We start from the raw sequence: 26,418 nt of genomic DNA, 5'->3' as shown, positions 1-26,418 counted from the left end.
TTATAAATGTATACAGTTTACAGCATTACAAAATGATTAATTTATAGTAGTTTAATATTAGTAAACAGCTTGATTTATTACAAGCCTAAACCTTACGAATTAATTAAACTTTTAAATTTTTTACAAAATCTATTTATGTATGTGATATCAATTAAGACTAGACCTGCACTAATCAATTAAGTAGGTATGATATGATTCAAAATCATATCTTTAATTACTATTTATAGACAACATGCTGATATTTTTAATGTCCATGTGTAAAATCATACCTGATAACATAGATTGGCTATAAATATCAAAGCAGTTACACATTATTCATTACAATAGGAAGCCTCTGATTTCAGAGACGATAATGTTATGAAGTCTATAAACATCAAAGCAGGTGCACATTATTCACTACTATAGGAAGGCATGATTTCAGAGGCGATAATGTTATGAAGTCAGTTGTGTCAATAATTAGTATTCCCGTTGTAACTTCATTGCTCTCAAGAACAGTAAAATAAGACAAGTAAATATTACACCTAGACATAAAAAGTTATCTAAGTTAATGGCTAACCTCATAACTAATAAAAAAGGAGTGGGTCTTGAGTTTTCCATTACAAAGCATATAAGTAAAGTAACTTTAAAGTATCTCTAATATCATAATAAATAAAAAGTTGATCATTTTATTCGCAAAAGGTATGGTTCTCTTTAGTTATATATTAATATCTGACCATTACTAAACAAAAACTCAAATATTTCTTTAGTCAAATATATTAAAACAATTCAAATGTTTCTGTATTGTCCTCTAGAGAGTTAAATATTTTATCAAACAACTAGTAGCGAAATTTAATACAAAGCAGAACTCTATACAATGATGTAATAAATATTTTTCTAGAAATTCTTTTCTAACCACTCCTAGTAAACCATTGATAAAAGTTATAGTTTATTAAGTCAACTGGGCACAGCTATTTTAATTCCTGTTAATATATAACACTTTCGGAGTTAACTCTTTGTCTGGAGAGTTCCAGGCTCTGTTACTAGACATATAAAATTTTTTTTTAAATTTAAATTATCTTCATAGAATTAAATAATTAATAAATTATGTTTTATAGAAGAGGTTTGTAATATTAATATAAATTTCTTTAAACCTCTTGCGAAAAAAAACTTCATCAAGATGAAAACTATTCACATTGGGTCCCGGTAAGAATTTGCTGAATCTGCATGTCAATTGATGCGAATTCGATAAATAAAATAAAAGTAAAAATTCAAATAATATTGAAATTTGAAACAGAATATTTTATAAATTATTTTCTGTGTGTTCTATTTAATTTTATTAAGCAATATTTCATTGCCTTATGAAAAGGCTTCAGATTTTGCTGAATTTCATTATTTCGCGTATTTGTTTTATTGCAGCTCGAAACCTTGCATGAGTAAAGTGCAAACTGCAGCACTTTTATGAAAAGCGTGGGGTATAATTCATTTAGCGAATGTTGCGATGATTTTCACGAACATGTATCTACAAAGGGATTAGGTTAAATTAATAAAATATTGATTGTATTATAATACACAAGGTTTCAAGTGTGAAAAAATGTAGTCGTTTTAATTAAATAAACACTGAATTTTCAGTCTTCAGTGTTAAATATCGGTTTTTATGATTTTGATTCAATTAAACAGTACAATTTATCAGTAAAAATATACCTTGGTAATTTGGAGTGTTATGCTCTTCATACACAAAGTGTAAAAAATATAATTTAAATTTATTAATGGATTTGCAATGCAATGAAAAAAGCATTTAACATTTCAACCAAAAACAGTTGCTTCCAATTGACCTGATCAATTGGAACCTTGAAGATAAATAACCTCAGCTGGTTATATACATGACAATTGGGTGATTCATGCTTCTTAAAAATAGAATCCTAAACTTCCTAGTCTTGTCAAAAATCAACACTTCCACCACTTGACGGCGTATGTCAACAATTCCCACACAAAGTGCAAAATGCTTCTTGAAATACTGCATAACCAGTTACTGCTAAAATGGTTTACGTGCAACACAGATGGATATCTAGATAGCGCCATGGGTAGTGGAGTCCAAAAAAGTGTTAAAATCACTTATAAGCATAAAGCGCTTGAGAAAAACTAATAGATCGACGAATTATAGACGGGCTTAATTGAGATTAAAGCTCACGATAGTCTAAAAACGATACAACCGTCCATACGGCCGTTTTCCATGCTTTACTGAACATTTGAAGAAATGTTGGTAGAGATGTTAGAAATAATATCAGTTAGGTCAAATACCAGATTTATGCATATGTTTTTTTCCGGTTTTTTTTTTTTTTTTGGTAAAAAAAAACACGTAATTTCCATTAGAAATTAGTTTTTTTTTATTCACGTTTTTTGCAATGAAATATTTGTCAAGCCATTTTCCAAGTTCCTTGGAAATGGCTCTCTTCACCTCTTCCCATTTATTCGAAGAGGTGATAGTTAGTTGGGGCCAGGTTAGGGAAATACGGAGAATGCAAAAGAATTTCTCTTCTAAACGATTCCAAGGTGCCTTTTATTGGTTTTACCGGATTTTTCCATTTCGGGTTTGGGTTGTCCGCCGAAAACGATAAAAAGGGATTTACAGCAGAAAGGAAAATGCTTGATGTAGAAACCTTTTATGAAAATTATATTATATTGACATTATGAAGGTTAGTTATCAATTGCAATAACTTAGCTTCTATTTATCTAAATGTTATTTAATGTTGGTAATAGCTCAGTAAAGGATATACTTCACTGATGAATATAATTGCTAGTAGATGACTTCACTACAAGTATCTAATATTAGAAAATTCAGTTTAATTTGAACACACTCAACCTTTCCCTTTTTAACTTTCTGCCAAAGTTCTTGAGAATCTATTTAGATATGCATTCATGCATTTTTTGTTTACGTGACCCATAATGTTTCTACGAACATTTTGCAAAAACTACGATATAAAAACTTGGTTATAAATGAAATGGTTATTAATATTAATTTATAGCTTTCGAAAAGGATTTTTTTTTATATAATGTAACGTTTAGATTTTGCAATTCACAATCCATTATTCCACGAATTCGAGTTATTTTCATTTGGACTACGCGTTTTCATCGAAATCAATCTTCTATTTCATAGAAAACGTTTTCCATAAAAAATTTAGGGAGATAAAAAAAACTTTATTTCATGTTTCCACATTATGTTAGCAAATTGCATTAAATATACTAATTTTTATTTTAGTATAAGTTTCATTTTAAATTAAAATCAATAACGAAAAAATTAAGGTTCTGTTTACTACGCGTAAGTGAAGACAGAACCCGTCTAGTGTGAAGATATGGTAGAGGTATGGTAATAAACTGGGAGGATAGCATTAAATATTTCGGCATCGCATTGGACAAATGATTCACATGGTTTAAACATGTTCAACTGAAAAGAATTAGCTGTGCCAAAATTCTTCATCACCTCCAACCACTATACAAAAATGAAAATCTGAATGCTAAGAACAGGAAGCTGATATATACCCAATTATTCGTCCGTCACTTCTATATAGATGTGTAGCGTTTAACGTTTAAAAGCCTCAAACATTGCTATTCGCCAGCTGGAAATTGCACAAAGTCAGGCTCTGAGAAGACTTTTCAAGGTACCATTGTACATTAGGACGAATGACACCCTCAGGGACCTCAAGATTGATCCGATCAAAAAATATATAAAGGATATAGCCCTGAAATTATTTACGAAAACTGACAGACTTATCAACACCACGTTATCGAATCTTAGAATGGTCACAGGCTCCTCGGGTACTTATGCAGATCTGAAGTCAGTTATTGCTTAGTCTGATGAAGTGATAAACAATAATCCAGTCAAGTCCTAAAGAGGGGTTTTGAAGATACCTCGCAGTTAATAGAGAGTAAAAGTGCTCAAGCGCACTGGCTCAACTAGCTTCAACATAATAAAATAGATTTTCATTTAATACATTTGATTTTTATTGTTATTTTTTTTGCGTATTTCATGGCGAAAAGACAAAACAATTCATTGATAATAATTCTATTAGAAATCCTTATACCATCCCACAAAATAATCATTAAACCTTATTAATCTTATAGTCTCATTCAAAGCTATTATATTATTTTGTTACCAGAATATATTTTTGTTTTATAACGACTAAAAAAAAAATATTCATATTTAATATTTAAAGATGACCTTTAAAAAGGATAGGATTTTAATATCCTTTTTTATGCTAGCCCTCATTCATTGATAATCTAAAATGCCACCTCAGGTTTCACGTCATTCATTGAAAAGTTGAACAAGCTAACTTGTCCGCTATCAGGGACACACTGTGCACTGAAAGAAGCTTAACGTGAATGAAAATAGAGGATATTTAATGCATGTTTATGTATGTATTTATGCATTTGTATATATATACGTACACATATATAAGTTATATATATACATATATATGTATGTACCTTATTTATTATAATTTTGTTAAAGTATTACTATAGGTAGTTGTGTGCTGATGGTTTATAATTCATTACATTTTGGTTTGTGCGCTTGTCGAATATATGGAAGCTAACAACTTAAACAGTGGAGTCCTTGACATGTATGCTACACACCCATCCGCTATTCATGACGTTCATAAAACGCTTCAAATAGCTCCAAATGCAGTAAAACCCAACCCAACCCATCCCAACCCCAATCCGTAATGAAAATAAAAAATTTCTGAATGGTTGGTAGTGTGTCGCCAGCAACGAAACTAGGACAATATGCAGATAAATACATATTCATATAAACTCATACATATATAAACAGTGGCATATACGTATTATGCTATTTTCCAGTACTCCACAAGTAGCACCTATACAGATACAAAACAGCAAGTTACATCCGCAATGAGACACAAGGCAACATGTTTTTATTCAATGAAATATTTAACATTAAACATAAGAAACTCCCGAATATTCAGAAACTCTAAAAAAAAGTAACCATAAACTTGCGCGTTGCGCAAACTTTAATATTGGAAGTGACAGAAAAAAGAATCGACAACTCCATTCATAAAACCAACCCTGAGTTGGTTCGAATACTGTCTACTGAACGCTACTGGAATGTGTAATGGCTTACTTCTATTTGGGTTTATGCAGGGAAGTTATGTTACTTTCCCTCAAATTCGACATTGTTTTTCATTCACCTACTAAACGGATAAAGCGCACGCCCTGCTTGGTTTATTGGTTTTATGACAGTGAAGGACTTTGTTCTTGTCTGCCTTGGCTGAGGATGTTTGCTACTACAAGCACCGAAAGAGTTGAGTTCAATTTGAGAAAATACTTTAACGATTTTTTTTTTCAATGCGTTTACAGTAGAATTTAAAAAGCTTGTATTTTAACTTTAACGAACCTTAAAGTTATTTATAGTTATTCCTCTAGAAAATGTCTAAAAGGATATTATATATTTTTAGTAAAAATGTTTCTTCTTACTTGGTAGCTGACTAAAAATCAATATTATTTCTTTTTAAGGAAGCTACATACTAGGTGGATTGATAAATACCCAGCCTAAGTAATAAAAAGCATTTCTTTTGAAAAAATATATTTTATCGACACCCTGAGTCCAACGATGCGATTTATAAAGGCCTTCAAAATATACCTCAGTTTCCCATTCCACTTCATCATTTAATGCAAATCTCTTTCCCTGGAGCAATCTTTTCAAGTTTGCGAACAAGTAATAGTCACTGGAAGCCAATTCTTGAGAATACGGTGGGTGAGGAAGCAATTCGTACTGTAATTCATTTAATTTTACTATGTTTTTCATTGACATGTGAACGAGTGCGTTATGCCACTAGAACAAAATTTTTTTCTTTGATAAATGTGGTCACTTTTTCTTGATTTCCTCATTCAATCGATCCAGTAGTATGCAATAGTAGTCTGATGTTATTGTTTTTCCAAATAGTCTATAAAAATTATTCCACATTACTGAAAAGCATCAACAAATGAGTTGCCTTTTTTATCATATTTTTTTTAATGCAACTATTTTTAAATAAATTTCGGCTAGAATATGACATCATAATGATTCGAATTTACTTAGTCTGTATGGTCAATTAATGACGGGTCTCGAGCCTGCCCTTGTAATAATCTTAAAAATGTGAGTATATATGTAATAATATTACTGTGGTAATATTATTGTTTTATTATTTATTATTGTTTTATTATAATTTTAATATATTACACTAAAAGTATGATTAAAGATTATTTAAATGGTTTCGCGTCATATGACTTCTTTACCTTACCCGAGGTTTCGTCGTCAAGTAAACACGTCTTCTCTCTTGCCTGTTTCGCACGCAGCTCCTTATTTAATATATATCAGCTGTTTTCTTAAGAGTAGGGGCAGAGAACATCCAAAATGATGTCATTATCCCACATATATATATATAAAATGATGTTAGTATCAACCTTGAAAAAATCGTTTAAAACTTTCTAAAATCGAAACCAAAATGATTTTTTTCAGAAAACTAGGCATCAGAAAGTTCAGAAATATAGAAATTATATTATTATAAATTAGAAAATAACTAATAAATATAGTTATATCTAGATTAGGATATCGGTCATCAGAAAGTTCAGAAATATGAAAATTTTATTTTATAAATTAGACAAAAACTAATGAATTTTAATTATTTATTTAATTAAGATTAAAAAGATTGTGATGAGTCTTGATATCTGGTACTCCTTAGTTATTTTGTATAATATTGTTTACAATATCTAACAATGTAAAGAAATAAACATGAAAAAAATATTTAGTACTAACTTTTAACGAACTGCTATAATAACATATGTGGTTAATGTATACACACAATATATATCTCTTACTTCTAGAGAACATAAAAGTTATATTTTTTCAATAATTTTAACATATGTCTATATGAAACTCATATATTACGTTTATAATATACAAAACAAGTTTATGATATTACTTTCCATTGGGTCAACTTTAGAGAGTTTCTATGACCGCTTCTGTAGACTATATAATTTTACACAAAATCTTGCTGACTGTGAACTACACTTTTAGCAACTACTTTTATTTCGATTCAGACAGCGTAGTCTAAATAGAAAATAGTGGTGTAAGAGATATACTTCCCTGAAGTACCAAAACCGTCTTTACACAACTATAAAATTAAATTAGTATTATACTAATACAGATTGGGAATTCAAACAACATCTTTAGCGTGTTTAATATCCTAAGATGTATTAAAAATTTGCTTTTACTAAATTTATTTAATTTATTTAAATTTAAGTAAAACTAAATTTTATTTTTTTATTATGTTTAAAAGTAAATTTTGTAATAAATAAAAAATATTTTATTTATCTATTTGCAGCGATTTCTTAGTTACAGTACGTGCACAGGTTATGACCAGAGACGAAAGCACCGAAGGTTGGTTACCACTTGCTGGGGGTGGTTTGGCTAATGTTTCAATACGTAAACGAGCTAGACTATCCCCAGGCGCTGCAGGACATGAATATATAATCTATGGCCAAAGAATCTCCGATCAAAGTGTAAGCCAAGTCATAAACAAATTAAATATATTGATATGTAATTTGACTTCATATTTACATTGAATTTTTCTAGGTTATTTTAAGTTGTGTCATAAATCGTGACCTTAAGTACTACAAAGTGATGCCCACATTTCATCATTGGCGCGCCGGTAAACAAAGAAATGGTCTCACTTTCCAAACTGCTGCCGATGCGCGTGCATTCGACAAAGGAGTTCTGCGAGCTTATAATGAATTAATTGACGGTAATTGTCGTTTAGCTACTGTCAATGATAATTTTATTAAAAACCTTTTAACCTTTTAAGTATTTATGTTTCAATGGCTTAATTTATGTTTCAATGGCTTAGTATAAGTGCACGAGTAACTTTTATTCTTTCTATATGTATTCAAATTTGTTGTATAATTTCTATTTCAATTGCAATTAAAATGTTTTCACTTTATCCTTCCATAAATTAATATATATGGAAATGAAAATAGAAATCCTAATTTAGATTTATTTTACTTTACATATATGCTTTAAGTTATAAACTTTTGATTTCTAACAGTTCAAAACCAAAAATTTAATATAAAGATTGTAAAATTCAACCAGTGATTAACTTAACTCTTTCACTGACTATTCTATATAACGAATGCGAAATAGTCAACAAGAGTTGGGCAAAAGAAAATGCCCTACAAGAATATTGTGAAACATAAAGTTTCTAAATAGTGGGCTCAAGAAAGTAATATATTGTATATCACTCAAAATTCATGATCTTAGAGGACATACAAGAGCAAGAATACAAAAAATCAATAGAGGATATCAAAAAACGAACGATTAAGCTTTTTGAAATAATCATTTTAAAAAAATAATAACTGACCTATACATTTTTTTTTTGTTTTTTGAATAACATATTAATTCAATTTAACGAATTTTTCAACTTAACGAAAGGGCTGTGCAAGAAATCTTTCGTTAAATTGACCGACTACTGAATATACAAACTCTCCTCTGAACATTTATTACTTTTATTATTTATTATAAAAATATTATACAGAAAAATGTTTATATGCAATCAAATGCTTGTGAACTGCTATTTTAAAAGTATATTTAATTTAAACAAATTTTTTAATATAACTCAATATTATATTATAGTTTTTTTATTTTATTATTATATTATATTATATTATATATAGGAATCATTTCAATATCACATTTATTCATCATTATAAATACTTTTTCATTTATATTATAATAATATTATTATTTATTTTATTAAATACAATTTTTTAAAAATTATTTGTGTATATATATCTTTAATTTTATCTCTAACTTTATATATCTTCCAGCTTTTTCTGTTAATTTATATATTGTATTATAGTCGCTTTTTATATTCAGAGTTCTTCACTTCGTGGTTCTGATTTAGAGTTGCTGTTTAGGTAACACATACCAAACAGAAATGTCAACCAAGGATTCATATGTTTAGTTTATGGTTTGCCATGTTACAATATAAATCGTTTAACAACCGTTGAACTTGTTAAATACGTGAAAATTTATTGCAGAAATAGCGTTTCAGTAGTATGTAGGTTAATTCAAAATTGTTTTAGTGTTGATATTAAAATTTCGCTTGGTGGATATTTTAACAAACAAAATACTCGTATTTGAAAATCCACAAGTAACGCTCAAAATACCTTTGGATCCAGAAAAAGTCACTTAAAAGTATTTAAACAAGTAATTATTTAATGGTGAAAAAAATATGACACAAACAGTCGATTCTGAAAGTTACAGGCACATGATTTACAATTTTTTTTTTGGAGTGGAATTGTAGATTGGATGTGGAAGAACTGTGCCAGCATGCTACGCAATACCACCTTCTTTGTTGTGCAAAGAGTTTGCCAGTCATTTAATTTTATGTTTTGGTCATATGAATTACTATATAATATCGAATGAAGAAATAAAACTCTGTAATGTAGTTTCAATTCCACTCTATCCTGTTACTAAGAGCTGTGTCTTTTCGAATGTATTGTAGATAAATACATTGTAAACACACCAAGGAAATAATAATAATAATAATAAACAATGTAGGTTCGATACAAAAATGTATAGAAGAAGTTCGACTTGAAAAAATACTCCTAAGTCCATGAAGGAGGTACCATAAATCTCTAGATCGTAGTGCAAATTCGCCCTACATAATAATAATAATAAAAATAATGTTAATTAAACATTATTTCAAGATCATGCGATTTGCGACTACTGATTTTTTTTGTGGAATCATGCAAAACATTGTGTTTGCACAGATAATCCTTAAATTCATGACGGTTTGAAAACGATTACCCGTCAACTTATCACCGATTATTGTAAGCTATGTGTCATTAAAAATTACCTCAAAAGATTTCAGTTCTATATTTCACACCTAATGGCAGAGTCTAAACAATATTTTAAAATAAAAATATGTATTTTATTTACGTTTGCTTTCGTAACCACGAAATAGATAGCCGCTCTATAGTACTGTGTATAATATATATAAAACCTGAATAAATATTTTTATACATTTTTTTTTTTATAAAAAATTAAAACGTTTTATTTATTTCCTTTTTTATAAATACATTCTACTACTTTTATATTAAATATCAATACAATTAGTAAAAAACTATTTATTATATCGATTTAAAGCGTGCCTTAATTCATTTAATTCCAATTCGATATTTTTGTTTAATTTTTTTTATTTGTTATACATTTTTATTTCAAATTTTTGGAAATATATATTATTTTTGTAGCCTTAAAATAATTTGAACATATAACGTAATATAATTAATTTTTAAGACTTTAATATCTGCTAATTATTTGCAATTTTCTGAAAAACAGAACGAATGTTTCGTGGCTCTATTTTGCTAATATTCTATCATTATTAGAGAATAAATCTTTACCTTCATGTAGTTCTCAGCAAATAAAAGGAATCTGAAAGTACAAATCGATAGAGAGTAATGATTATAGTCTATACTAGGTATGTCCCAGCAGCTACTCATAGAAAAACTTGAGTAAAACACAAGTAAAGTACAAACTAATAGCGTTATATAAATAAAGTGCCAAATTACGTTATTTATACAGATTTTCATGGAACAGCTTTGTGTAAAGTCTGGTGAGAAATTCAAACCAAAACAGCTGATTCACACATCACACAAATTGTAGTTCAAATGAAATGTACGAGTACAGTCTGTGTAGCATTTTCAAATTTCGACAGGGATGTTACGTTCTCAGATGCTCTTATTTACTCGAAACTTTGCTGGTGGAACAGACTTGTGTATATACAGTGTTACTCAAAATTACTACGAGTAGCTCGTGAAAAATACTTACTATATTCTACGAATAGCACTATGTTACAGTATAATCTTGTCCCTTAAAAATAAACCTCTAATAAAAAACTAAATCAGATGCAGTCCTTTTATGTACTGTTATAGTTTTTATTCAAATTATAAATTATTTTATTATAAATATAAATAATGTACAATTATGTTTGTAACTCATGTAATGTAATGGTCCTTCTATTAAGTGTTCTGAAAAGACATATGTCCTTTTCTTCTGTTTAAATATAACAATATTAAATAACTTAAGAAAAACGATCTCAAGGTTTTTTTTTCAAAATTTTTTTATTTCAATGTCTTTTAATGTGTTTTTATAATTTTTCTTTAAAGACATTCTTCCAAAGATTCCTAAATACACAAACCTATGTCGTAGTTCTATTTCTTAAACTAAAAAAAAAAAATTTTGAATTTATTCAACGTACTTTATAGAACTTTCTTTCTATCTCATATATTATTTTAAATTTGTTTATAATTTTATTAACTATAATTATATTATATATTCTATTCTATATTTTTGTTTACTTCTTGCTTCAAAAATTGGATATATATAAAACTGTCTTAAATCTAAATTTGCTTTATCTAATTAATATCAAATATTTTGATTTTAATAAATACTTAAATATATTGGTAAGTTAAAATACCAAAAATAAAAAAAACAAATAAAATGAATTAATTTTAAAGTATATTAAACAGTTTTTCAAAACATTGTAGCTGTTGTTTTTTCAATAACACTTTATATATTTATTTTACTTATATATTTATTTTACTTATATATTTATTTTACTATTTATCATTTTATATCAGTTATTGTTTAAACTTTTTTTTTGCTTTTCAATATAATTAAAAATAATGTTTTTATTACAAATTATTATTTAATACTATATAAAATATTTTAGCATAGCAAATTCAAAACTTTTATATTGTTAGTTTGATTAATTTTTTTTATATATCACCTTTTATTTCTTTCTAATATTAATAATTGAATCTTTTATTTAGGTCTTGCAAAATCGAATCCGTCAATTATTTGCCCACCATTAACTAAATACGATTCGGTTGGAGAAGATGATGTATTTATGGTAAGTATAAAAATTATTTAAAAAATAAATTAGTGTTTCAAAGTAACTTCCTACGAAGCATTTGCGAATTAACACGACCATTCCTTTTTAAAAATTTCATATCTCTCTCTTCTGTTGTTTCAATTTTTTCAATGAATCCTTAACTCTTAAAACAATTGATGTGTACTTTCATAGTACCCTGGTGACAAGGTTTCATATTCTTCGTTAACACTTCCATTTTCAATGGCATATTCTCACTTCATATATTCTACTTTTTATCTTTTTGTTTTTTCTTATGAGTAACAGATAGACTGAGTGTACAGTCTGTTTACAGTGATCCATAAAGATACACAATCAGTGATCTGCTATAAAACCAATATTATTAGTGTTGAAGAATATCTTATGTTTTTACAGTTGGTAACAACTATTGATTAAATGTAAAAACTGCTTTATTTTTCAGTATAAACTATGAATTCATAACATTGCATGGGGTCTCTCTGTCTCTCTCTTTCAATTCATATGAATTATTTTTTTTGTCTGTGTGAGGAGGTGTAATGCTTTATGCAATGTAAAACCGACTGTCACCGAAATGGTATGTCCGACTTCAACTGTGTAGTATATGACCTATTACATCCTTACTTCTTCTTCGGAATTTCTCCGCACGGGCCCGCTTTCGCATTACATCATGAAGGATCCCTTATAAGTTGGCTATCCATGTCATATGCTTCTCGTTAAACCTGCGTCCAGGACCCCCTGGTTCGAATTGGAAAACACCGAGAAATCATATTGAAGTTATTAATTTTATTATAATTTATAGCTAACATAATATCTGTTTAAATAGCTTTTCTAAATCAAATGGACTACTAAAAAATTATCGGAAATGCTTTTATAAATAATTATATTCTGTATTTTAAATTTTATTTTTCACTATAATTACAAAGTAATATTATAAATATTTTTATTTTAATGTTTTAGACTCTAGATTTACCTGTTGAAACTGAGAATATACAAAAAACACATTCAAGCCCTGAGGGCAGTGAAAAAAGTCACAGTAAGTATTAATTATACATAATCTTAGATAAACCCAATTTTAATTATATTGTATCTTTAACTTAATAGAAAGTATTTCCGATCGTGGTGAACGCTACAAGGATACCAATAGTAACAAAAGCGACTCTGAAAAACATGAAAAATCTACAATTCATTACATATCGAGCGAGAAATCATGCATACAACCTTCAACAGTTGCCAATACTACTGCAGCATCAATAATTGAACCACCGCCGCAAAGTGAAAACTATTCATATGTCACTTTAACTTCGGTACATGAATATAATTACCCTGTAGTGGATCAACCGGCAACAGCACAAGTATTAAATGCACGTCGCGAATCCATTAGCGCACTAAAGAAACGTAACGCACTTGAAGCACAACAATTAGCATCTCAATCGTCGCCCTTACCGGCAGCTATACTTCTGAAAGATCCCGGTATTGAAATCATAAAGAAGAATCAACGTATGCGTTGTCGTTATTGTCATGAAATTTATAGTGATGAATGGAATCGTAAAGGTGCTTGTGAGTTTGCACCTGATTGTTTCCGTTCGGGTGTCGAATGCATTTCCGGTATGGGTTGTGCACGCTGCATGCTCTATCATTGTATGAGCGATGCAGAAGGTGAAACGCCACAACATCCATGTGAATGTGTCAACGAGTCGGGATGTACAAAGAGGTTAGTTAGTTACAACTTTATTATACGATTATAATACAGGGTTGGGCAAAAAGTATTTGTGCGTTTTTCTGTTCGCCTAACATAGAAGAGAGGGAGAGACAGAGAGAGAGAGAAGTTAGACGATAGACAATAATCTATATGAAAAGGTTATTGGTTGAAAAAAAAATAAACCTCTACAAACAATGGTATAGTATTGATAAGAAAAGTGATGTCTTATGTTTTATAACATTGCAAGGATATGGTACATCATATATTAGCTGTGATTATTTCAAATCTCTACTGTTGTTTAAGTGATAATTATTGTATTTTATTACGATAATACTGTGCTATAAACATTTTTTAATGTCCTTGAAAAATATATAGAGTTTTGTATGAAAGTTTTAACATAGCTGCTATATATTATGTATTTTAACCGAGAGAAGTCGCTACTGGCGCGACAGTCGAGGTAACCGTCAGGCTAAAGAGCTGGTTCTCCCTTATAGTTAGAATAAGATATCCTCCTTGAGCAGAACAGAATTAAGGTTGCTAGTGGGATATCTAACGGGTCACCATGGGCTACGTTACCACCTCAGCAAAATGGGCCTATTCGAATAGATAGATTGTAGACTCTGCTTGGAGGCAGAGGAGACAACCAGCCACTTTCTATGTGACTGCCCAGCTTTGATCTGGGCCAGGAGGAGATCACTGGATCGGGAATTGCTAGCACCTTCCGACATTAGGAGGTCCTCAACAACCGACATCTTGGCCCTTCATTCGAAAGGCGGAATGTTTTTTGTTCAGTTAGGGTCTGTTGTAGCAAAAAAGATCAATCATGGTCGCGGTGCTCTGCTCAAATGGGAGCTTGTACCCTGTTCTTTCTTATTCTTATTCTTATATATTATGTTCCTGACAATATACCGGCAGAATATTGTTTATTTCAATCTCTGTTATATTTTTTTTGCTGAGGAAAAAATGATTTAAGAAGAATCACTATGAAAGAATCGCATACGTTCTTCAGAGAGAACACCCAAGAATTCTGCCAAAAATTGGTAGAAGATATGTCAAAAAAAAACTGGATTAAATTTATCTATACAATTATATGGGTAAGCTAATAACGTTACCCTTATAGCAGTATTTTGATAATACAATTTTAAAGATGTATACAATTTTCGATATCTGTTAGTGCTGTTTAACGAAAATAAAGCTAGTACTGTAGAAAATAAACTCGATCTAAATGCTATTTTAATATACAGAGAATTATAACATAATTGGATTCTAATAAAACTCTAATAAACCTTGTTTGTAAAGTATAGGTATAAAAACTATTAGTACTATTTATTAAATGAGGACAAACCACAAAGTAAAATTTTATACACCAATCTACCGAGAAAACAAGAGAAAAGAACACTCACAATAGAAGTGAGATAATATCTCGTTAATATACTATGTTGTCCTATGGTAAGGCTCCTAAAAGTACTCTTAAACGCCTTCAGTCATGTCAATTAAAAGCACTCAAAAGGTTTGAGTAAATGGCGCCGTGGTTCATTATAGTTAGTAAGGATCAACGATCTTAAATAGAAATTTCCATATTGACGTTTTCGCTATATACGTACGCTATAAGGCATTGAAATATCTTAACATTATCAACTTGCATCTAAATGCTACCCTCTTTCTTTAAAAGACAGTCTCCACGCTTAGTTCAGATATTTGGACATTCGTTTATGTACAGATATCTAGTTTACTCATACAATTAAGTGAACCTTTTCGGGTTACTATAGTTACAAGGCATTGAAATATCTTTCTTTTAAAGACAACTTCCAGAGCTGGTGGCTGATATTCTGACTATCGTCTATGTACCGATATCAAGTTCACGCATACAATTTGGTGAACTTATTACGGTTAAAGTAACTGTTATTATATTGTTATTTTAACTCCTAAGAGAAGCATATGGCTTCAATTATCAATTTTGATTACAAAATTAACCGAATACTTTTTACCCAACATATATTTTAGTTCATTATTAAAATGTTTATTTATTTAATTGATTTAAATTATTTATTCGATTATTTAATAATACTTTTTTAAAATTTCAGATGGATTGGTTTAACCTTGCTCTCTTTTATAGTACCATGTTTGTGGTGCTATCCGCCACTGCGTGCTTGTCACTGGATCGGTGTATCCTGTGGAGTATGTGGTGGCAAACATAAACCGCAAGTCTGACATTTGGAGGCTAGATTACAACAACAATTCGACAGCTATGAACGCTATTATTATTATGAACAACCGCAGCAGCGACAATATGAGAGAAATTTTTATACAAATTGGGATTTAAATAATTTGCAACAACAACAACAACAGCAACAGCAACAACAAAAAGAGAAGAACAAGCAAAAAACAAAAGATAAATATAAAAGAGAAAAAGAACACCAATTGCAGCAGCAGCAACAACAACATTTCAATAATAGAACACAACAAAATGATTATGGAAGACTATTTTTTTAAAATCGAACAAATTTAAAGAAAAGAGGACTTAGCTGTAGCTTAAGGACTGTTTTAGAATTCTGTAACAGCTTTAGTAGGCCACTTATTGAATTTAAACTTAAATATTTTTTTTAATTGAAATCTTTTTTTATAATAATATTTTATATGTTTTATTAACTTTTATATATATGTATAACTTTGCACAATTCTTTTAATTGTATATGCCATAATTTTTTAACAAATTGTAAATATTTTTTACTTAAGTTTATTTGACTGTATTTTTCTATACATACATATCTTTTGTGTTAATGAAAACAGAAATTATCGTTATATATAAGTAATTCAAAATTACTAATATAATAACATATTACGATATAATGTTTGTGCATTGAATTTTGCGCAAAAGTACTTTTTAATATTTAATAAGATTTTTTTTATTAAAAATACTTTTTTTATCTCATTTTTATTTTACAAATTCTTTCGAATTGTATTAAATATTAATATATACATATATTTTTAACTTAAACAAAAAACAAATAATTTTTGAAATTATATTTACATTAATTTTTTATGCGGTATTATTTGTTTTTAATTATAGTATAATATGTTTAATTAATTAAAAATGATAACTTCACAGAAGTTGAAATAAAATAATTTTTTTTTATTTTAACAAGCAAAATAAATTTTTTTAATTTTCTTTACTACACTTACGTTTGCTATTTTTTTGTTTTTTTAAATTTGCTTAAATAATTTTATTTACTCGAATTTAAATATTTTATTTATTCTTTCTTTTAAAGATTTTTTAGGTTAGGTTAGGTTGTTCCTTGTATTTATATTAGTTTGTTTTCTTTTTTACCGAAGAACACTTTTTTTCTTTTTTCTTTGAGGCTGTAATTCATTTGATATTCTTTCATTGTTAAATTAAAAGTATTTAAAGTTTAAGTGCCATAATCGTCACCTATTAAAATATATTATTGCAATGTTGACTTCATTGTTTTATTTTTAATTTGAGCTTTAATTTTATGCCATCAATACTTCTGATTTTTACTGCTATTGATATTGTTTAACAGGTATAAATTATTTTCAACTTTATAATTACGTTAAGAATTGATTCTTATTAATATATATAAACAGAAATCAATATATACAATATTTTGTTAGCATTTCTCATACGAATATTGTCTGTAATAGAAGGCCTTAAAATTCACTCCTAGTACTCTATGAATCATTTAAATAATATAATTCATGATACGACATAATTATATTTAAAAATGGCTTGATTTTTAATTATTTTCTTTTACGTTTGCTTAATTTTTTTTAGATATTAATTTTATTAAAAAAAAATAAATTAATGTTTATTTTTATTTTTTATATTAACAATATATTTTGAAGAATTTATTATTTCTAGTTATATATTGCTATATCATTCATTCTATATAATTTCTTTTGCTTAATTATTATTTTAAGTTTTTGTTTTTTATATTTTTTATTTTTATAGTATAATTATATTTAAAAATGGATTGATTTTTATTTATTTTCTTTTATGTTTCCTTGATTTGTTTTATTCAAAAATAATGAATTAATGATTATTTTTATTTTTTATATTAACAATATATTTCGAATAATTTATTTATTTATTATTTATTTCTAGTTATATATTGTTATGCCATTCATTCTATATAATTTCTTTTGTTTTATTATTATTTTTTTAGTTTATAACAATTTTTATTTAATATTTCAATTCTCTAATACATTTGAAATAATTATTTTTATGCTGAACTGTAGATTTTTTAAATTTATTAATAATATTTCTCTAAACATTCTTTAAATTATATATTTCTTGTTAATATTATTATTATGTATTTTCTTTGTAATTTTTACTACATTTTTGTTAAAATATAGTAATATTTAGTTTTGTTAAAATTTTATTTTATGTTATGAATTTAATTTATTTTTATTCTTTTGAAATAGGCATTTAACTTTGATTTTTTTTATTTAAATAATATTTATTATATAAATATATATGTTTTGTTGTCCTCATAATAATATATTAAATACTGTCTTTATTTTTAAAATAACATTATTAAAACAGTATTAACCATTTTGTTTTTAGATTTTTATATATTAATTGAAATGCAGAAAAATCAATGCGTGATGCTAATATGGTATGAAAATTCACTAATAATTAAAAAGTTAAATGACTAAAAATTGTACTCAGCAGAGAAGTAAAAACAAACTACTACTAACTTATATGATAAATGAATGCTTATATAAAAAAGCAAACCAAACTTAATATGAACACGAATTGCATTTTAGAAAATTGTCAAAATAAATGCAAATAAAACTTAAAATGTACAAAGTTAAGTTGTTAAATATTTTTATTTAAACATAAAATGTTTAAATTTTTTTTAGTTTTAAGACAAACTGTTATTATAAGTACTGTAAATTAATTTTTTTATTTTTAAATATTTACACTATTTTTTACAATAATGAAATTTTAATATAAATAACATAAATAAATGAAGTATTTCAAGTTCTAAAATTTAAAATTATTATTTTTTTTAATAAGTTATTTAATATATGCTCTCAAGTGAAAAGTAATTTTATTAAATTTTTTTTATTTTGTTATTGGAAAAAGTCACTAAAATAGACTTTATAAAAATTCTGATGACTTTAAAACCCACTGCATATAAAAACGCACATTTTTGTACATTTGTGTGGGTGAAAAAAAAACATCAATTACATTTATAAATTAAAAATATAATATATATATATAAAAGAATAAATATATATTTGTGTAGTGCATAAAAACTAAAATTATATAAAGAAATTATATGTAGTTAAATATAAAATTTTAATTGCAATTTTAAAGAAAAAAGAAATTTAATATAAAAATATTAAAATTTAAAAATAAAAATTGGTGAATTAAAATTTAAAATTAATATATTAAAAGAATAATTTTGACTCTTCTTAGGGGCTCATGAAGACTCAAAGTATTTCTTTTGTTAAAATATTTTATTAGTTAATTTTCATTATTATTTTAGTTTAAAATAAAAATCTTTATTCAACTAAAATACTTGTAAGGAAAAAATAATTTCTTTATATATTTTAGTATAATAAAGAGAGAGATATACATTAATTTTTTAAAAGTTTAAAAAATTTAAATTCAATAGAAAATTCTTATAATAATTTCTATTTGACATATTTTGATATATAATATTTTTATTTAATTATTTATTAAATTAAACTTATTTTAAATTAAAAATTGGCTAATTTTTATATAAATTTTCTTTTTTCTAATAATTGAAAATTGCAATTAAATATTTTAAAAAAGTATTCAAAATTAATTGTGTAACTTAAAGCAAAAAAACAAAAAATATTGATTAAAATTGATGTAATTTACTTAACTTAAGTTATAAATGCATATTTATAAATTAATATGCAGCTATAATTAAATAATTCATTAATAAATATATTATTAGTATTAATAAAAATAAAAAAAAATAATTTGAAAAACAAAAATTTTATTAAATATAAATAAGAAAAAAAAACAAAACACAACCAATGAAAATTAAAATTATTAGCAACAATACGTGTGAAAATTCCAAAATATATATATAAAGATTTATATATACATATACATATAATATATATAAAAAATTATTTACTTCTTAATTAATTAATTGTTGTATTTAAAATTAATATAAATATAATAAAGAAAACTTTAAAAGGTTGTGCAACATAGCAACAAAGAATAATACAAACTGAAAAAAAAAATTAAATATTTTTTTCTCTTTAAATTTTATTTTAATTTTTGGGAAAACTTAAAAAATAAATCTATAATATTAATAATAATAATAATAAATGTTTTTCAAAAATATAAAACTAAAATAAAATATGTAAAAAATATAATTAATTAAAAAATTTGTTGTAAGAAAATGAAAAACCAGAAAAATAATATTACAGAAAACCATTTATTATCATCTACGTATGGAAACTATTCACAAAATAGACACAAATTACATTCAAAATTAAAATGAAAACATAATTTACGGAACTCATAAACAAGTACAAAGAATACAAATATATACATATATATACATAAATTTTATTACTAAAACAATACACGATTTTTTTAAGATCCACAAAATCAGCTATAAAATTAAGAAGTACGTGAATACGTCAAGGAAAATTTAATATGGATTACCATGGTTTGGTTCCAATTTATATGTGGGGCAACTTGTGTAATAAATGGATATTAGAACTATATTAGAAGTAAACAAGTCTACACTAAAAATGTTAATATTTGATATATCATATATTCTTTGTGATATGCTCATAATATTTGGCTGTTTTTTAGTACCGAATCCGATACCATCATTTGAACTTGTTTAAAATAATTTATTTTATATAGAAAATTTTGCACAAAAATAAATTATAAGCACAGAATTTTTTTTATATATGACTTAATTATACATTTAAATTATTTTATGTTAATTATATTTTAATTATATAATTAATTTATCAATTAAAATTTAATTTTTGTATTATTTAGTGCTCTATTATTAGGGTACTCACTTTTCTATAATATTTATTGTTTATATTGCTTTTTTAATTTTACTTATTACTTTTTTAATTTTTATTTAATTGGTTTAATTTTTTTTTTTTTCATTTTTATATTCATTAATTTATATTCTTAATTAATTAATTTTATTTAGGTCTTTTTAATTATTTTATATTTATTTTCTGTTTGTCGTTTTATATTTATTTTTTTTAAATATAGTTCTATTTGTTCTATAATTTTTTTTACTTATGTATCTATTTTTTTTTTATTCACATAATTATATGTTTAGTTATTTTTTTAGTTTTTTATTTGTTACTATTTTTTTAAAAATTTTTTTTATTTATTTTATTATTTTTTTTTACTTATTCATTTTGTTTTATGCCTTTTTTTTCATTAACTTACTTTTTACCAAATTCTTACTTATTTTTTACTCATTTATTTTTTTATTTACTCATACATATTTTATATATTTATTATATTTTATATTATAATACTTACATATTTTTTACTTATTTATTTTTTTATTTACTCATACATATTTTATATATTTATTTTATTTTTTTCATTGTCCTTATTTTTCTATTTTATACTTTTGAGTTTAGTTTTATATTTTTTAGAAATTAATTTTTCGGTTTCATATTTTTATTATCCATATAATTTTATTATTTTCTTATATTTCATATATTTAGGTTAGGTTAGGTTACCGTCTAACTGTCACAATACAATTCATAAATGCACTTAGACCTTGCAGTTCATTGTGATACTTATACTTAACACGGGACCTTAGTTGACTACTTTTATTTACTCGTCATTTTAATATAACCCATTTTTATATTTTATCCATTTTTTTTTATTTTTATAATATTCATCAATATTTATTTTTTTTATTATTGTTGTTATGGGACCTATAATATGTTAAAACTGTCTTTAAATAAATCATACTAAAAAGTAAAAGCGAATTAATTGATTTATAAATAATTAATAAAATTTCATTTTAAATTTTAAAATCATTCAAAAAAACTTCATATTTATTTATTTAAAATATTTGGAAAAATTAACTTAAACTTTAGATTCTATAGATTTTTGCTATTTGAATTTATGGATTTAAAGCAATATATAGAATTTATTTATACTTGATATAACATCAAGTTATTAACATCAAGTTAGAATTCATTGAATTCCGAGGCCAATGGACTTACAAATCTGAGCTGCCTTCTTAAATCTCTTTACATGGTATATACTAAAAAATTACTTTTTAAATATTCCATATATTGTTCCTAAAAATTGCTTTAAATTTTTATTATATATTTTGAATAGCATTGCTTCGCACACTTAAAATATTTTTGGGAGACACAATAGATATATACAAATCATAATTTGCTATATATTTTATGGTGTTATAATAAAACCAGTATTTAGTTGGCATTATAATACTCAAGATTTGAATCAATACCTAAATATATAAAGTTTAGTTGTCTTTCAAAATATAGCTCTCTCAATAGATCTTACATTATACGTAAATTTTATATTTATATGGTTCCAAAATAAATCGTAGAATATTATAGGATGCTTCATCCTAATATTATTATGTGCATATTTATGTTTTACATATACATATATATCTATATATATTTAAAATATTTTACATATGTTCTTAAATCCATATATAAAACATGGTTAAATATTTATGATATCAAATTTTTACATAAGACTTCCCACCTATAAATTGGGTTTAATTATTGGTACAGAAAAGAAATTTATACTTACATACTATCCCGTAAAAAGCAAATTATAGACATAAAAAATTATTAATTAGAAAGATCTTGCCAAAATTATTTAAAAATAAAAAAACTGAAAATTTAATTTATAAAAATAATTAAATAAAAATTAAAATTATTTTTTCTTTTATTCGTATAAAAATTAAAAAGCATTTATATTTAAAAATAGTTTAGTACAAAAGGCGAAAAAAAGAGAAGATAATTTTAAATATTTATTTTGAAATTATAAAAATTTAAAATGAATACTGAGGAAAAAAAATAAAATTCTCAAATATATATGAAAATAAAAATTACTTAATAAAATTCAATAAATAAAAAATAAAACAAAATATAAAAAAATAAATAATGTGGAAAGAAAAATTTGAAAATGCTAGTGGAAAAAATATATATTTTAGAGAAAAATACTTAAATATATATATACAGACATATATATATTGATATATATTAAATGAAATACAAAATTCTATTTAACTAAATGTAATAATGTAAGTACATATATGTATTTAATTATATATGTAGATATATATTTATATATGCGCATAAATACACGTGTACATATATACATATATATAAATATATATATTTATATGAATATATACATACTAATAAAAGTAAAAATTGTTTGAATATATTTAAAATATATAAAAAAACAAATACAATGAGTTTAAATATATATAAAAATCTGACAGGTATATATAATATAGTCAAAGTAAAGTGGAAAGTATATACAAAAAAGAAAGAACTATTTTGAAATAATAGCAAATTTAAAAAATATAAAAAAATAAAATTGAAACTATATATATATGTATGAAATGTTTTACAATTATTCAGGAACATGTTATTTTTAATAAATTTTAATACTGTTTGTTATAATTTATATATATTAATGTTGGATTCAAACAAATCATTTTTAATTTATTAAGTAAAATCAAATAAACAAAAATTAATTATTTTTTGTCCGGAGAAACTAAAACAATTACATTAATTCATACATAATATGTAATATGATATATAAAAGTCAAACATATAATATATTCATATAAATGTATTAAAACTAATAATATAAATTATATTAATAAACAATAATAATAAACTTATATTATTACAGTATTAAAAATAAAAGGCAAAGGACAAAAACTATAGTCTCTTTATTCTATAATATATTGTTATATATTAAATGTGAAAGACATTACTTTTTCCTTTATAGATCTTAAATGTCATTGATTCCTTTAACAACGTTTGATATTGTTGTCCTGCTCAACTTCTTATTTATCATGCTACCGACTATTGTACGATATCGACTGAGTTGACTTCTACTCGTAATAAATGTTAAATAGGAGCTATTTAAAAAGTTGTGCTATTAATACATGAACCAGATCGACTATGAAGCTGAGAAACAAGTACTGATCTTATTAAGAGATGCTAAAAAACCAGTCCGTAAGGGGGCCGAAAAGTAGGTGGAACACTGTTGAGTTAAGATGTTGCTGGACGGAGTTAATATTAAAATCGAAAAACTGGTGGCAATTTTGATAGGTCAGTAGACATCTATACAGAAAATTTGGATACACGCTTCATTAGAAAAATTAGAAGCTGTAAGAAATAAAAGAAGAAGGAACAAGTAGACACTTTCTTTACAAATGCCACTATGGAAATCTTCGAACTAATTTCCCTGTGCAAATATCCCATATATACTAAGGTCGTAGTGTATAAATAACCTCAATTATGATATGGAGTATTATTTATATTAGTAAAATTTAATAAATATTTAAATTATTGCTAACTGGACTATATACGGGTTCTATATTGTAAATATCATAATTTAAATTGTGGCGTTTGCAACAAAGAGAGAAGCGCTAATGCCTGTACTGTGACAGTAATAGTCACCATAAATTACTTTTAACTTTTATAATAAAAAATTAAACTACTTTTTAAGAAAAAAGAAAGTTATGAACTTTTTTCTTAAAAGATTAAATTAAATTTTAAAGTACATATGAGTTTACTAACTTATATACTCTTTATTTGCCCAGCTCATGCACGGCGGCGACTCAACACTTTAGGAGTCTCCTTTCTTGAAAAGCAGCATTCTAAACTTTGTCAATGGTTCTAGGTGCTTTTAAACTTTGAGCTTCTTCTATATATGTTATGGTAACACAATGAGCCAATTGGCCTTAGTGGATCCCGGTATAACTTAACCTAACCTATGAGTTTATTATATATCTTTTCATGTCGTTTTTTATTGTCTAATATATTAAATAAAAAAATTTGAAAATCACATAAAAAACTTACAACAATTCGATTGATAAAAGTTTATACTCGTATATTGTAATAAATATTATTGATGTGATTTTTTTGATACAGGAAATAAAAAAAATTGTATTGTAAAAAATGCAAATAGAATTTTTAAGCAGATTTAAAAAATTTTTAATATTTAGTATTAAAAACAGAGATAAGCAAGATTTTTGTAAATTTTCTCAAGCTTGAAATAACATCGAAAAGGTAAGTAAGAAAAATTTTTCGCTAGGGAATTCCCTTATCAACGATAATCAATCAGATCCATTGTAGTACTATAAAAGCTTCGGATGTAAAACTGTTCATCATCAAACACTTATCAGCTCTCAAGCAAAGAGAACTATTTATAATTAACTTATAATATACAATAACAAATAAAAAATCAACAAAATGAAATACTTTATCTGCTTGACCGTAACAATCGTAGTTTTCTGCGTCATAACTGAAGCGACATCACAATATATTCAACAATTGCCTTATCATCCATCATCTGCGACTGCAATACATGCGATACGAGTGAGACGTGATGCTTTGAGTGGTTCATTGGTCAGTAATCCAAATGGTGGAGCTGATGCACGACTTGAATTGGGACATGCTATAGGTGATCCAAATCATAATCTCATTGGTAGTGTATTTGCTGCTGGCAACACAGAGAAGGGACCTGTTGCTTCCGGTGGTACCTTGGCTTATAACAAGTTCGTTTGTATAATTTATATATATTCACTTTTATAACTAAATTTCATATATTTCCCCTAGTAATGGTCTTGGTGCTTCACTGACAAAGGAACATATTCCCGGAGTACGTGATTCATTCACACAAAGTCTTAATGCCAACCTTTATAAAAATGGTCCTCACAGTGTGGATGCTAATGTATTTAAATCACAAAATACTCTTGCCAATGGATTTCAATTTGAACGCAATGGTGGTGGCCTTTCATATGCTCATGCTAATGGACATGGTGCCAGCTTGACACAGAGCAGTATTCCTAATTTTGGTAAACAATTGGAATTTGGTGGAAAGGCAAATTTATGGTCATCACAAGATCGTAATACTCGTTTGGATTTAAGTGGAACCGCATCAAAATGGATGAGCGGTCCATTCAGTAATCAAAACACTGACTTTGGTGGAAAATTGGGTCTAACACACTATTTCGGTTGAATGAGGTGTAGATATTGTTGCAAAAAGTTATAATTTAAAATTTATTCGTATTTGATCAATTTTTCAAAAATTTGATTTATTGTATTTAAATTATAAATAATAATTAATAAATTATTTTGGTTATAGAATTAAAATTGAATATTGATTTTTTTTATTGTTGTAAATATTGAATGAATTATAAACTGGTTGGCAATAAATTAAATACATAAACCTCTAGCTCTTTAGAGATGATATTTAGAGATATAGTTAGTATAGCCGTTTTTTTGTTGGACTTCCTTCGAGAATAAGTCGAATACACTTCCCGAACGTTGTTATGAAGTACACTAAATCCTTGCTTAGAAGCCTAATCTAATTAGATTTTGCATGTCGCAATACTGTTCTACTCTGAATGAGTAGCATTCAAATCCTCGCATTTAATTTCTTCAAACAATATTCAAAGCATATTTTCTTATGGCACATCCATATTTTTCTCATATTTCTTAAACATACGAGATACAATATGTGCTTCAATTAATTGG

The 26,418-nt window shown here is 25.9% G+C and overlaps 2 protein-coding genes across 2 annotated transcripts in view; both read left to right on the top strand.

Moving 5' to 3' along the window:
• Nucleotides 1–16,014, top strand: part of LOC119680663 (sprouty-related, EVH1 domain-containing protein 2) — a 30,135-nt gene extending 14,121 nt beyond the window's left edge. The window contains exons 2-7 of the mRNA XM_038093591.1: nucleotides 7,356–7,533; nucleotides 7,607–7,775; nucleotides 11,863–11,942; nucleotides 12,897–12,972; nucleotides 13,041–13,650; nucleotides 15,723–16,014. Of these exons, the coding sequence (XP_037949519.1) occupies nucleotides 7,356–7,533; nucleotides 7,607–7,775; nucleotides 11,863–11,942; nucleotides 12,897–12,972; nucleotides 13,041–13,650; nucleotides 15,723–15,849 (1,240 nt within the window). The 3' untranslated portion in view covers nucleotides 15,850–16,014. The remainder of the gene's footprint in view (nucleotides 1–7,355; nucleotides 7,534–7,606; nucleotides 7,776–11,862; nucleotides 11,943–12,896; nucleotides 12,973–13,040; nucleotides 13,651–15,722) is intronic.
• A 9,053-nt stretch (nucleotides 16,015–25,067) lies between these two features.
• Nucleotides 25,068–25,963, top strand: LOC119680985 (attacin-B-like). Its single transcript, XM_038094038.1, has 2 exons — nucleotides 25,068–25,436; nucleotides 25,498–25,963. The coding sequence occupies exons 1-2, from the start codon at nucleotides 25,132–25,134 to the stop codon at nucleotides 25,898–25,900; spliced, it is 708 nt and encodes a 235-aa protein (XP_037949966.1). The 5' UTR covers nucleotides 25,068–25,131; the 3' UTR covers nucleotides 25,901–25,963.
• Nucleotides 25,964–26,418: the final 455 nt, after the last annotated feature.

This window comes from Teleopsis dalmanni, chromosome 2, assembly GCF_002237135.1.
Source record: "Teleopsis dalmanni isolate 2A chromosome 2, ASM223713v2, whole genome shotgun sequence".
Taxonomy (NCBI): Eukaryota; Metazoa; Arthropoda; class Insecta; order Diptera; family Diopsidae; genus Teleopsis; species Teleopsis dalmanni.
The sequence above is the reverse complement of the archived record's forward strand: the minus strand, read 5'-3'. Positions and strand labels throughout refer to the sequence as shown.

Bases quoted from the DNA above. Each gene is read 5' to 3' on its own strand.
- LOC119680985 (XM_038094038.1), top strand. From the start codon at position 25,132: ATGAAATACTTTATCTGCTTGACCGTAACAATCGTAGTTTTCTGCGTC. The intron at 25,437-25,497 runs GTTCGTTTGTAT...TATTTCCCCTAG, and splicing joins GGTACCTTGGCTTATAACAA to TAATGGTCTTGGTGCTTCAC.